A 13,611-nucleotide genomic window follows, 5' to 3' on the forward strand; every position below is an offset into this window, starting at 1 on the left:
CCCAATTTGGGTTCTAAATGTAGAACTAAAAAATGCAGCTCCAACAAAGAATGGAATAACTTATTGTATTTGAGGAGCATGTTTCTAATTTTGTATTTTTTGCAGGTTAATCCCAGTGTCTTGCAGCAAGCGTTTTATTAAACAATAAAAATGTGAAAATATGACACGGGTGTTGAATGAAGAGTTGCAGCAATTGAATATTTAAGCATTAACTTCCATCCATCTATAAATACTCTGCCTCACTTAACAAGTGTTACATCATCTTCCCAACCTATTTTTTAAAGCATAATGATACAATTCATACATATGGTAATTATTCAGCAGATAATTTACCAAAATTGTGAATGAGGTGGAAATTAATCTGTGCACACTTAGTTTATTACGCCACATGACGTTCTTCCATAGACCAAGGAAATAGGTGGGGTTTCTCACTTCTCAGACATCTTGGTCATTTAATAGTGTATATAGATTTGTTCTCAAGCGATGATCACCACATTAAACTGGTTAATATTATGTAAAAAATGTGATTTTGTGATAAAATGTGATTTTTAAAAATATGTATTCCAAAATCTGACTGGCATAAAATGACAACCAAGTCTGTTTTGGGGGGATTTTTTTTTCTGCAGACATAATTGTTCAATTCAGAACTATAAAATAAGTGTCAATGTTCAGACTATTTGAGAGGACCTTTAAGTAAGTCCCTGCAGTAATAGACACTCAAAAATGTATTTTCATGGGGTTTTCAAAATTAAGTTCTCTTGTGAAAATGGAACCTAGTCATATATTCCGTCCTGCATCTTCAAGATCAAAACCTTGAAATCGCAGCTCAAGTGGACTGGGAGCCAATGCAAGTTGGAAAGTATCAGGATAATATGACTGAACTTTCTTGGGGTCTAGCTGCAGTATATTGAATTACAGACTTTTTACACAAGACAAAGGAAGACCAGAGAGCAATACAATAAAGGCGAGACGAAACAAATGCATGAAGTATGATTTCTGAATATCAGAGGTGGACGGTCAAGACCTTCAAGGCCTTCTCTGCTATCCTAACATAATCAAGAAATCATATTTATGATAAGAATGAAAAAGAATGAATATTCAGTGAATAGGATTTCATTTATCACTAAAAAGACAGGTGATCTTACACACAACTTTGCGAGCAATACCAAGATGGGTTTTGGACTCTTAAAAACTTGTGATTTTTACTGAAAACTGATCGAGCAATTTGTTTCCACTGTTGCGGTATGTTCCGCATAGCAACGCGAAGCACACCCCACACCGTCATCATTAGTCACTTTAGCAACGGCCTTCTAAGAAGCGTGGTCAGCCCAAAATACTGATTGAAGAAGTTTGAATCAAGTGCAAGCAACCATGTCATCATTAAGTGGGGGTCGAATAACAGCAGTCTTAAAAGCTGCTTGTCCAGTGCCCGAGGAGAGTGATAACTAATAATATTTAAGATGGAAGGTCCTAAGATCCTAAACAATTCTTTAACGAGTTTGCCAGGAACTGAGTTGAGCAAGCAAGTTTTCTGATTTACTGCAAGAACCAGTTTCGTAAGTCCTTTTTTTTTTTTTTTTTTTAAACGAGAGACTGTTGCTAGACAATTATCACCCTTAGTGCTCCTATTGGCATCAGTAATCGCAAGATTTGACTGGGTTTTAGGAACGGTGTCCTTAATGATCTGAATCTTTTGAGGAAAAAATTGCATTTGATTCATGAGCTGAATGGGGGCAGCTATTAGAAGTTGACTGCTGTTATGTTAACATTTCCACTGTATCAAATGAATATTTAGGGGTTTTATTGAGGCTGATTAATCTGGACAAATAATTACTTTCGGCTAAAACGAGAGCTTCTTTGTATATCAGCAAACGTTGCATCATGCCTGACGGAAGACCACAACGATTGTTTAAGTGAGCAGGTTTCCTCTATAAACCACTCAAAGGACGAGTTTTAAGTCTTAATAGTGCCACAGCATCGAGTGTATTTACCAGAACGGCGTTGAAATCATTTATGACCTTCTCAGTCGAACCAATATAAGTAGGAAAGGAAGCACTTACAGTAGCAAAGGCTTTCTTTTTTAGTTGAAAATAACTTACTTTAACTTCGACGATCCCTTGCAGTATAATGGGCAATGGCAGAACACAGGGTGTTCTTTTGGACCAATTTTAAATCCCTCCATCCTTGCGTTGTACCAGCTGCAAGCTAGCGCTAAGCTAACCATGCTTATTTTTTTTATTTTGTCTCCATTGCTAGTACGGCGTGAGAGGCCAACAGCAAGTAAACTAAGGCTTTGATACCCTGCCTAGCTGGGCTTTATTGAATGACTGCTGAACAGTTTAATTTAAAAAATAGACACTGTAGCAACCTACTCTAGTTCTGCAGTTTACTATCATCTGGGGCTGGTCATAAAGGTAACAAAAGGAAAAGCAAGGGAGAAATAACACTGTATGCTCCGCACCAGTTAGCGTTGTTTTTAGCGTGGCTACGGCCAACAGTCAAATTTTTTTGTTGACATTTTTACAGTGAGTTTGTTGCTAGCTCGTCATTTGGCCTGATTAATTTTGCAATGCCACTATACATCAAACATACTGAGATATGAGTGTTGTCAAATCGTCCCAAACATTCCTCTGTGACAATACACGCGACAATAACCTAGGAAAAAAATTCAAATTCGGCCTTTGTGTTAACGACCAATTTGCGTCTCTATTCGAGTCGCCACCGATTCGTGCACAGCCTTATACTTATTATGTTGACAATGGCAAACATGATAATGAGGTGCGGCACAGTCTGCAAAAGACATTATGGCCCAGATTCACATGTAAAACCTCTCAGGTGCCTGCTGAGAGACCTGTGCTGCCATTAAGCTTTAGTGATGCTTCACTCAGAGTGGAGTCGCATAGCAACAGCAGCTTGCTTGCAGCAGAAGTGTTGAGTGTCTCTCATTAAAAACAAAGCACCTCACACCGGAGCTGAGATTTTCCAAATATGAATGCAGACATGTGAAACATCACTATTATACTTGTCCTGTTTTTGTCAAGATGGGTTGAAACTGCTTGGTGAACAGAGCTGCCCCCAATAACTGACCCAAATAACCGCATGCAAACCCCGACAAGCCACAAAGCAGCAAAGACTGGGCCCATGTTGGGGAAACTCACGGAATGAATTCTTTCTGATGTCTTCCTCCTTCCTCCCTGCCTGGCTGCCAAATGACATACTTTCTTTTAATTCATCAGCAGCACGGCGAGTGATGGTGGGAGCGTGGGACAGAGAGGCGGGATGGCGAGGGAAAGAAAGTGTTTCAGCATCAAACACACGGTCTTGGGTACTAGTAGAGAATATCTTGACTTTTCTGTACACTTTTTCATGATCTTTTGAGTGATACACAATAGCAGCGATGCTGGGAATACCAGAAAACTCCATCCCTCCTCTGTTTCATTGTCATTTATTTTGTCATGTGTACATACTGATATTGAACCATTCCTTTTTGCTGCCCGATGATTAGCTTTTCAACAATCAAACATTTAAATTGAGTGCAGCTTGCTGTCTTAATTTGACCCTGTATGACCTAGAAACAATGGTTTATTTGCTGCATGCAATTGAATAAAAAGAAAACTTCAGATCAGCAATCACATACCAACATAATTATCGTTATGTTGAATTGAACATGACAGCCTCTTTCCGCATGCTGGGTTTGCACAGCTGTCTCGATGTTTCCGTCCCTGGAGAGAACACTTATATGATTGACTAAACCACATCAGTGCACCCAAGTCAAAAGAAATCACACACGTAAGCGCCAGTACAGCTGTCTGTTGGCAAGGAATCACACAAGCATGTTCAAAAAGCAAATTAATATTGTAGGCTCCTTGCAAGAGATGTCTTAAGAGTTAGCTTTTATACACTCTTGTGTTTTGAATATCATGGGGAGATTCAAATAAGTGTCAACAACTACTTTAGTGAAACACTATATTGTATAAAATATGGAGTTATGACCATCACATTAATTTATAAATGTATCAACTCCTTTAGAATTCATACTGAAGTGTAAAAGGTTCCTCAGATTATAACCTAATCGTTTCTGCCCTCTGCTGGACATTAGAATTATCTACACAACAAATTATTCACTGAAGTGTGGGAATGTATAATCCTGCGCACATTTACAATTACATTTTAGACTACTTTGATAGATGGATAGAAGCGTGGGGTGTCTCATTAAGGTCTTTTGCATGGCTACTAAACCCGAACGACATTTATTCCCTTTGAATAATAGACTTAAAGCTAGTTGCGCATGCATCGATATCCATATTTATTTCTTCGATAGTTTCAGAATACTCCTACAATTATAACAATATTGACATTTTTGGCATATCATTGAACACATAACTCCTTAAAATAAATAGTATAATGAGAACATATAATTTAACAAATAAGGCCCAAAGTGTGATGTATCTAATGCAGACCTGCTTTGATTTTAAATCGCGCATGTACATATTTGCATCATTGCTTCAACCCTAGGTTATATACATATTAAGTAAACTGCATTTGTTAATTCACATGACATCCCTTTGTCCCGATAAATGGCTGGATTTAAGAGCGAGTTTCTGCAAATAAGCAGTAAATGGAGTCGTAACTTGTGTTTAAGAAAATGAGACTTTACGACGAGTTCAAGTCAAACACCCAATTTCGATTATTTAAAATCCTCCGTTATCTTACTTTTTCTCGCGTGCTTTACACAGTTAACCACGATGAACTGATATAGTTTGTATTTGCTGAACAAGGAAACAATGTTCAGAGTTCATGTGTTGGGGAAACTAAACGTTTGGGAGTAATTTCCCTCTCAAAACTGCAAGGATTTTAGTTGGGGTGGAAAAACTTGTGGGTAAACATTCATTTCGATTATATTTGCGTCATATCAATTTCACCCAATCCCTCGCTCTTCCGGAAACGGGAAGAACGTACTAATTTGGAAATGTTGCGGAGGGCAAAATAGAATATACACAAGAGTCAAACTAAGAAAACATGGATTCGAACTATTTTAAATACAGGATAAGTGTGGAATATATATTTAACAATGTTTTATGTATACGTTAATGTTTTATTGAAGTCTATAAAACTGTGTGTGGAAATTTGCGTCACGTCATCGCTGTATTTTGAAATACTAAGGCGGAAGTGTAAGACTTCGAGACAAACTTGACATTAGTCAACCTTTTTAGCAACAACGAAGCGAGTGTTTTGTCAACTGCGGCCATTTCTTATGCGGTCAGTTTTAGTATTGTTTTAGGTCTGTTCGACAGGACATTTCAAATTCGTTAACGGGAAAACAATCGCAACTTTCTTGACTGGCTTGCTCGCCAGTTGAATCTTTTCAGGATGGACCCAACAAGTCGATACCAAGTGGTAAGTACTAACTGAGTGTTTAATGTTGTGCCATTTGGCCTACGCTCCGACCACAACCAATAGGCCATGCAACCTTGTTCTACCATTGAATTCCACCGCCTTATATTTTCTTCGTTATGTTTTCGCTCTGGATCGACGCTGTTTTAAAGGAACGTTTTTCGTATTCCGTTGCCCGTGTTTATGCCAACCAGTAAGGTGAATACCTCCGCGTATGCTAGGCTAACTTTAGCAAACCCGTTCTGTAAACAGTACAGTAGTTTGTCGACGTTGTTAGTCTTTAGCTGGTTGTTGTTGTCGTCGTTGTTGAAATGTCGTTCACTCAGTTCGGGTTGCGTTGACATCGTCATTAGCCTGCACGGCGGCCGGATTGGAGATGTGACGCTAAACCGTTCCCTGTTCCAGCGTCGAGTGCCGATGATACCTTCTAGGTCGACTTTAAACGTGGGTGCCCCTGTCCCAAGATGCCCACCTGAGTCCGGTTGAAGGGGGCGGGGAGGTCGGTTACAGTTACACGATCTCAGTGCAGTGAGCTCCTGCTGTTTAACTACCTCGGATTTTCTACTTTATAGTACTTTTCCAACATTTTCTCTCATTTCTTAGATAAGCGATACCGATAATGGATGGATAGGTGTGTCCTGTCAATCCGTTTTGGATTGTTTTTCTTGTGTGCATCTTCACCGGCAGCCAGTTAGAGCAGCTCCATTAGGTTTTCCCTCGTCATGCCGGGCGTCCTTTTGGATGTGGCATTTTATTATCATTTTTATTTGACTTTAGCCACTTGGTGAGGCGCTTCCCCTCTAACTTGAAGCTGGCCAATGTCCATTCAGCGAAGAATGCATCGCAAAGGAGACGGGGAGAGGGACGAGAAGTGGTGCTAAAATTAAAGTGAAACGAGAGAGAGGACTGCTTGGGACAAGAGAGTTGAAACAACCTTCTCAACAATCCAACAATCCTTATGTATGTGTTAGTTGCACACAGATAAAGAATCAATTGTTAGAAAACAGCAGTTGTTTGTTTACATTCAAACCCATCTCGCTGCAAACATGATTGACGTCATGCACGCTTTGAATTTGAAATTATTATTTCAATATCACGGCCATAGACATCATTTCGTTGGGAGACTTAAATCTTGCTCTACTCCCTCATCTACTAATCGCTTCACACAACATGTACAGTAAGAGGGAATACTACTCTGCACATGCACCCTGTATGTTAAATGCAAGTGTGTGTGTGAAATATTTAGATAAAAAATACATTTTGTTGTAGTATTGTGATTATTTTGATCACTGAATGAATTTGTGATGGTATAGAGAAATGTGGGCCCAGCACATTGTATAATAGTCCCCGCCACCCCCAAAAAAATAGTCACGTTTCAAATATACTGTTTTCAAAGGCAGACCCACATGTTGTTTGGGCCAGAAGGAGGCTCGTGATGAAGCTATGAGGATTTGTTATGTAATAAGTGCGCTTTGACCAGCTGCCATTTATAATTGATTTTAATCTCCACCCTTTTCATTGTGGTTTCTAGAGCAGCATTTGTGTCACCGGAAACTGTTGTTGGAGGGCTGCTTAGTTGCCTGTGGGATTTGCAACCAGCAAAAATTTTAACTTTTTATTGGGTGGGATGGGTGCAAATGTGTAATCCAGATTAAAAACAAAGTCAGCATACTGCTTCGCCTTTACAGTGATTGATTGACTTACAAGTTTAATTTGTTCTACGACCGAGCTTTAAATTACACGTACATTAGATCAATTTCCCCATCGCAATGAAAAAAATGCCCTTAATGAATCCAAGTCACAGATAAACCACTGCCATGTTTTAATAAAGAAAATGACAGAACAAAACATGATTCAAGAGAATGTTGATTGATTTAGTTTTATTGCTCTGCTAACCTCCATTGTGTCTTTATTTAGTTTATTTGAGCTTCGCTTCCTTTACCAGCAGAATTGAGTCATCTCATCACACTTGGTGTCTTCTGGTTGGTCACCGTTTTCAGTTGCGCAGGAGTCAAATACTAGATAGTGCAATTACGGAGAGTTTGGTTTGAAAAAAAATATTGGTTTCCTTCTTTTGGCTCATTCTGCCAGACTCATGGACACCCCTTTTGGGTTGGATGGTGTTTTCAGGGTGTTGAATTGTCTTCTCTTTCAGCTGCATAATGAGGATGACTCCTCTGAGGCCTCCGGGAGTGAGCAGCAGCCCTGTGCCACCCCCCAAGCTGGAACGTCGCAAGACCAAAGCCAGACACAGAGCAGCGTGCTACCTGCAACCCCTCCAGCAGAGGCTGGTGGGGCAGATGCACCTCCGCCACCTTATGCCTGTATTGACCAGGGTGCAACTGCAGCGGTGCAAGGTTTGTTAGAGCCTCGTTTCCACCAACAAGCTAAACATTTAATTCCTTGTAGTATAAATTCCTGCTAATTCAAAGTTCCTGTTGCATTTCTACCCCTTCTCATAGCAAATGTGACTGATTATGTAGTCAGCCGGGCGGCACGTGGCCGACTGGTTAGCACGATAGCCTCACAGTGAGAGACAGGACCGGTTCTGGGTTCGATCCCGGTTCTGGCCATCCTGTGTGGAGTTTGCATGTTCTCCCCGTGCCTGCGTGGGTTTCCTCCCGGTACTCTGGTTTCCTCCCACATTCCAAAAACATGCATGGCAGGCCGATTGAACACTCTAAATTGCCCCTAGGTATGAGTGTGAGCACGGACCCTAGTGAGGAGAAGCGGTACAAATGATGGATGGATGGATGTAATCAGCCGGAGGTGTTGTTGCTCATGACTGCCACCCTATGGCTCTTAAATACCACTGCAGTTAACATAAAATGCTTCAGACAGTGACAGTTTGTGTATTATTGTACACTCGTTTTTTTGCGGTTAATTGGGGCTGGAACTCACTGCGAAAAGTAGAAGTCGACCTTTTTTATTCCAATTATTATTATTATTATTATTTTGTATTTATATTTAAAAAAAATATTTTGGGGGGGTTTACATCTCTATTACGCTTTTGCGACCCCCGACACGGTTCCCAACCTTCTAAATACTTGTTCCAGAAGAAAATTAATGAATGCAAAATGAAGGCTAAATACCAAGCTGCAAGCTCTGAGAGGTGATCTTCAAGACAACATTCCGCCGTCTGCTTCCAGATGATAATGAAGGAACATTGGAAGGTTTGCTAACTACGTTAAAGTTTTAATTATATATATTTATATATTTAATTATGTATTATTAATAATTTTAGATTAAATTATCTTATTTTAACTAGAATTCGTGACAGTGCTTCTTCCTTTTGTCGCTGCAAGTAATTGTGGCTTAACTTTTGCTTCACACAATAACATCAGCAACACTGAAGCCGCGAAAAGTGAAGTGCAAAGTGACGACGGACTACTGTACATCTTAATCAAAGTTTATAACCTACTGTTTTGGATAGCTTCAAAATATACACTCAATATTTGAAAACTGATTCTCATTTGAACTACTATTCCGGGACAAAATTTTATTTTCCCATATCTAAGATCAGTGTTTGTGGTCAAACTACTTATTACAATGGTTTACTTGTAATAACAACTGTTCACTTTATTTGGATAAATTCCCTGCCTTCATTTTCTGAGTTCTTTACTTGGGTTTGTGTCGGTGGTAGGCAAACCAAATTTCTTTGAGTATAATAGACACTCACCTGCGAGCCTCAGGAACCGCAGCACACCACATCCAGGTTCCAGGCGGAGTTGGTAGCTTTCCTTTTCCACTTACCTGTTGACATATAAACACAAAACGACTAACAGTAAATAATTTGAGTGTCCTACAAGTCATGTGAAATGAAATTTGCCAGAATTAGCAATGAGGACACGAGACACTGCGCTTCTGTGTGGAAGATGATGGAGAGATCACAATTCCTTCACTTGAAATTGTCACAAATTGTCCATCCTGAACAGCTCTAAATCAAAATACCCATTCAAAAAAAAGTCAGCGTTCACTATTAGATTAAATGAGCCTATGAAGTAAGCATTGCATTTGCATTTTATCTTTAGCAATTGTCTTTTAAACATTTATTTCTGTGTAGTATATTCAAAACACAAGGCTTCATCATTTTTGTATTTTTTTTCCCATTTACCTGCATGTAAACGAAATGATTACATTGTGTTACGTTATGTAACCACATTGGTTGTTTTGGTGTTGAAATCCCATTAGACTGCGTGCTGATTTATAGTCTTTGTACATGAATGTCTCCTCTCAATTTATTCACAACAGAGAGCAGTTTCCAAAGTGACTTCCCAGTGCCGCCACCCTATAGCGTGGCCACTTCGTTGCCCACATACGATGAAGCGGAAAAAGCAAAAGCAGCCGCCTTGGCTGCTTCCACTGTGGAGGTGATTTCACGGGTGCGAATCCATTTTACTGCTTGTTTTCTTTCCACAAAAGTTTCTTTGCATTTGTTTCTGTGTTTTACTGATAATTACCTGTGCATGCATCACTATCAGGAGGATGAATTTCTTCCCAGAGATGATTTCAGCGATGCTGACCAACTGCGAGTTGGTAATGATGGAATCTTCATGTTGGCCTTTTTTAGTAAGTAAAAGACTGGAGCTGTGTGTTAACCTGGTCATTCCAGTGCAAATGATGATTCCCCTTGTTTTATAATACCACACGGAAGGAAATAAAGAATGAGCACACTTTTATTTACAAGGTGTGCCTGAACACAATGTGGGTGTAACGCGACTGCTATGTAACCATGAATGGCGGCTGCACTAAACTACAAGCCAGTATTAATGACATTATAAAGGGCTGGAAAAAAATCATAGTAGAGACAAATGAAATGCAACAAAACGACTTGGAATGCGCCATAGATCACTGTCTGTTGTTATCACAATTGGCAAAAGCTGTCATGAGCATATTACATGGTAAAATACAAAACACGAACAGGATATGAACACCTAATGAGGAAACATTCTGGACCATCAAAGAAACGTGACTCATACCCATAGTTGAGTTTCGGTAGTTGAATAATTACAGAGTTTTGAAATCAACGAATAATAACTTTCATTAATCAGAACTTCAATATAAAAAGAAATAATGAGGATTATTTTTTCCATAATCACCCAGCCTTTGTTTCTGTGCGGCGTTGACACCATTGCTAGATGTCGGCCGGGCATTTAAAAAAAAAAAGAAAGAAAGAAAACATGCGCACCTATACTCCTGCGCAAAAAAAGACTTTTTCGAACTTTAAAGAGAATGTACTATGGGAAATTAAAATTTGAATTGCTTGATAAGCGCTTTGGAGAGATGTACATGTGCAAATAGCAGGGTCTTTGGCATGCCTCTCCAACCAAGTGTCAAAATACATAAACAACCAAGTAAATGTTTTAGCTTGATGTCTAAATGAAATGTTCTGAATTTTCTTGGTTCAAAACTCTGAGCAATTGTTAACTCATGAGTGGAATTTTCTGAAAGTAAATAGTATCAAATCTGGAAAAAAAAAATAAAATAAAAATATATATATATATATATATATATATACATACACGCACACGCACGCACGCGCACACACCCACACACACTATATAAATAACCGATCGAATAACTCCAGTGGTAAAACCATACGCTCCATATAGGAGAGCATAACAGTGATGATCGTCTGGAGCAACTTTGGACAACATTGGCAACATTGTGAAATTGGTCTGAAATTTAATTTCAAATAGGGTTGGATGAATTGACATCACCATGTCCCACAGGCCCAACACCCTTCTGTTGTGCTTAAAGCTACTCATAAGCCTCTTTAAGTCCTAATTTCCGATGATTTAAGAGAACTTTTTAGATGATGTTACTTGTATTAGGGAATATGAAGGCTTTTCATGTCTGAACTCAATTTTTCAGATTTTTGCTCAACCCACCTCATCTTTTTGTTTATTTTTGTCGCCCTCTAGTGGCCTTCCTGTTCAATTGGATTGGCTTCTGTTTGTCCTTCTGCTTGACCAACACCATTGCAGGGCGCTACGGCGCCATCTGTGGCTTTGGCCTCTCCCTCATCAAGTGGATTCTCATTGTCAGGGTAAGTGAAAATGTTACCCCAAACTTAATGTGGTCTACATAAATATCACACCGTTTTCTTTTCCAGTTCTCCGACTACTTCACTGGCTACTTCAATGGTCAGTACTGGCTGTGGTGGATCTTCCTGTTGCTTGGTAAGTTCTGACAATTCAACTTGGATGTTCATTCCATATACTTAGGTTATGTAAAACCAACCTCTCCCACCCATCCTTATTTGAAAGGTCTGCTGGCACTCTGATTGCTTTCTTCTTTTGCAGGTCTCTTGCTGTTCTTCAGAGGTTTTGTCAACTATCTAAAGGTCCGCAACATGACCGAGAACATGGCCTCCTCACACAGAACACGCCTCTTTTTCCTGTATTAACTAGGTAAAAGAAAATTTGATTAGTCTAGCTCACTGATTGTCAACGTAATAATGGAGGGGGGTCACAATTTTTCACCAGCACTGCTTTAGGGGGAAGCCACACGAATACACACCATTTGAAAAATGGACAAAACGTGCATGTCTGTTTTTTGTTGAATCACTGTACACTACAGTATCTTAATATATTGCATTTTACATAATACATTTCTCAACGCATGTATCAAACTGCTGCGGCCCCTGGTTAATTTCTGTGATTTTCTCCAGGTTTCCGTCCCATCACCATTCCGTTCCATTGAGATGTCCTACAACCACCACCCATCCCCACCCTTCGAATAACCTGTCAGGCCATCGCTGCAGTGAAGAGGAAGAAGGGCAGCAAAGTAAATGTAGGGAGAAAGGAATAGTTGAATGCATAGCAAATAGATGTCGATTTTCTCCACTTAGAATGAGTTGTGCCCGTCAGCCAATGAACTATTCTGATCAAGTCTTACTCCATCCAGGATGTTGCACTGCCACCTCCAGTGGGACTGCCTACATCCTTATTAACGCCTCAGTCATGTTCACTTTGATCAATTTTAGGCAATTCATAAATGCGCATGTAGGACCAGGTTACATATCCCATGGTGGCTCACTATGGAGGGCTGAAAATGAATCCGATATTTGGCAGCACCTAATTGAATTAGAACCTAATCCATTTGATTTTAGGTGAACGAAATAGCATTTGAGCATGTCTGAGCCAAATGGTCAACAGGATGAATTTCAGGATTTGATTCCTGCCCTATGCAGCACCAGCCAGACAATTATACTGGAGGAGGGCTACCCACTGCTGTCATTTCTGACACCAACAAAAAAGACAAATTTCTGACCAATAGCTGTGGTCGTGGGTTTTCTCACGGGAGATCATCGAGCAGTGTAAAAAAAAAAAAAAATGCTTCTGAGCCATATTGTGCTCCAGGAGGACAAGTTCAACATGGCCAGAAAGCAAGCAAGTCCTATGCAATGTAGTTATTTTTGAGTTATTTCCAGTAATAGTTGTGGATTATCGAGTTATGATCAATATTGATGCAAAAGGTTTGGCAATACAACTAAAAATGTGACTGGCCATGCGTTTAATACGGATATTTCTCTGTGGTTTTGTAACTAAAATTTTCCGTCCTTTCTTTTCATGGAAGTGTTTTTTGGCAATGGGAATCCCCAAATCACATGAACACCTAATAATTGCTGATTTGTACTAAAAAACAAAAGGCGGAGATAACCATTGTTCAGTGTAATGAGAGCTGAGCCTGACTGGACAAAGTAAACCTGAAACTGAAATGTAAATACAAGCTTCATACCAATTCATATTTGCACTTTGAATTTCTGTACAGTATAATTTGAGTCTCCTTAACTTGATGTGGTGGTGGAACAGTTTAAAAATTAAAACTGCTTTCCATGTTTTTCAACTTGAATTCTTAATCATGTGAAATACTGCTGTTGTTTTTTTTTCATTTTCTTTTGCACTTTTTACTTTTCTCACTGATTTTTTTTTTTCATTTATCATCTGAACTGTGACTGCGAAAGCATTGCCAAACTCTTAATCGCCTTTTTCCCTCCTCAGCCTTTTTTTCAGCGATATCCAAATTTGCTGCATGATTTTACGTGCTTGAATGATTAGCAGGAATATCAGGAGTCCACAGTTTATTTACAAAGCCATGAACCAGTACAAAGAACAAATGAAATAAAATGGCAGTCATTTTGGTGTTGCTTTGGCAAATGTAACTTGTCATTTATTGTAACTGGAATTAATTGATGTATTGGAAAATGCCAAT

General features: G+C 39.3%; 1 protein-coding gene across 2 annotated transcripts; it reads left to right on the plus strand.

Moving 5' to 3' along the window:
• Window positions 1–5,180: 5,180 nt before the first annotated feature.
• On the plus strand, window positions 5,181–13,076 carry ndfip2 (Nedd4 family interacting protein 2). 2 transcript variants are annotated; one of them, XM_088291119.1, is made up of 8 exons: window positions 5,181–5,397; window positions 7,550–7,751; window positions 9,646–9,776; window positions 9,876–9,963; window positions 11,319–11,443; window positions 11,510–11,576; window positions 11,700–11,807; window positions 12,068–13,076. In XM_088291119.1, exons 1-7 carry the CDS (start codon window positions 5,371–5,373, stop codon window positions 11,801–11,803), a joined length of 744 nt encoding a protein of 247 aa, XP_088147245.1. In that variant the 5' UTR covers window positions 5,181–5,370; the 3' UTR covers window positions 11,804–11,807; window positions 12,068–13,076. The 2 variants fall into 2 exon arrangements, with proteins under 2 accessions (XP_088147245.1, XP_088147246.1); XM_088291120.1 differs by having other exon boundaries at window positions 9,646–9,764.
• Window positions 13,077–13,611: the final 535 nt, after the last annotated feature.

This window comes from Idiotropiscis lumnitzeri, chromosome 3 (genome assembly GCF_059441095.1).
Source record: "Idiotropiscis lumnitzeri isolate Australia: NSW breed Sydney's pygmy pipehorse chromosome 3, RoL_Ilum_1.0, whole genome shotgun sequence".
Taxonomy (NCBI): domain Eukaryota; kingdom Metazoa; phylum Chordata; class Actinopteri; order Syngnathiformes; family Syngnathidae; genus Idiotropiscis; species Idiotropiscis lumnitzeri.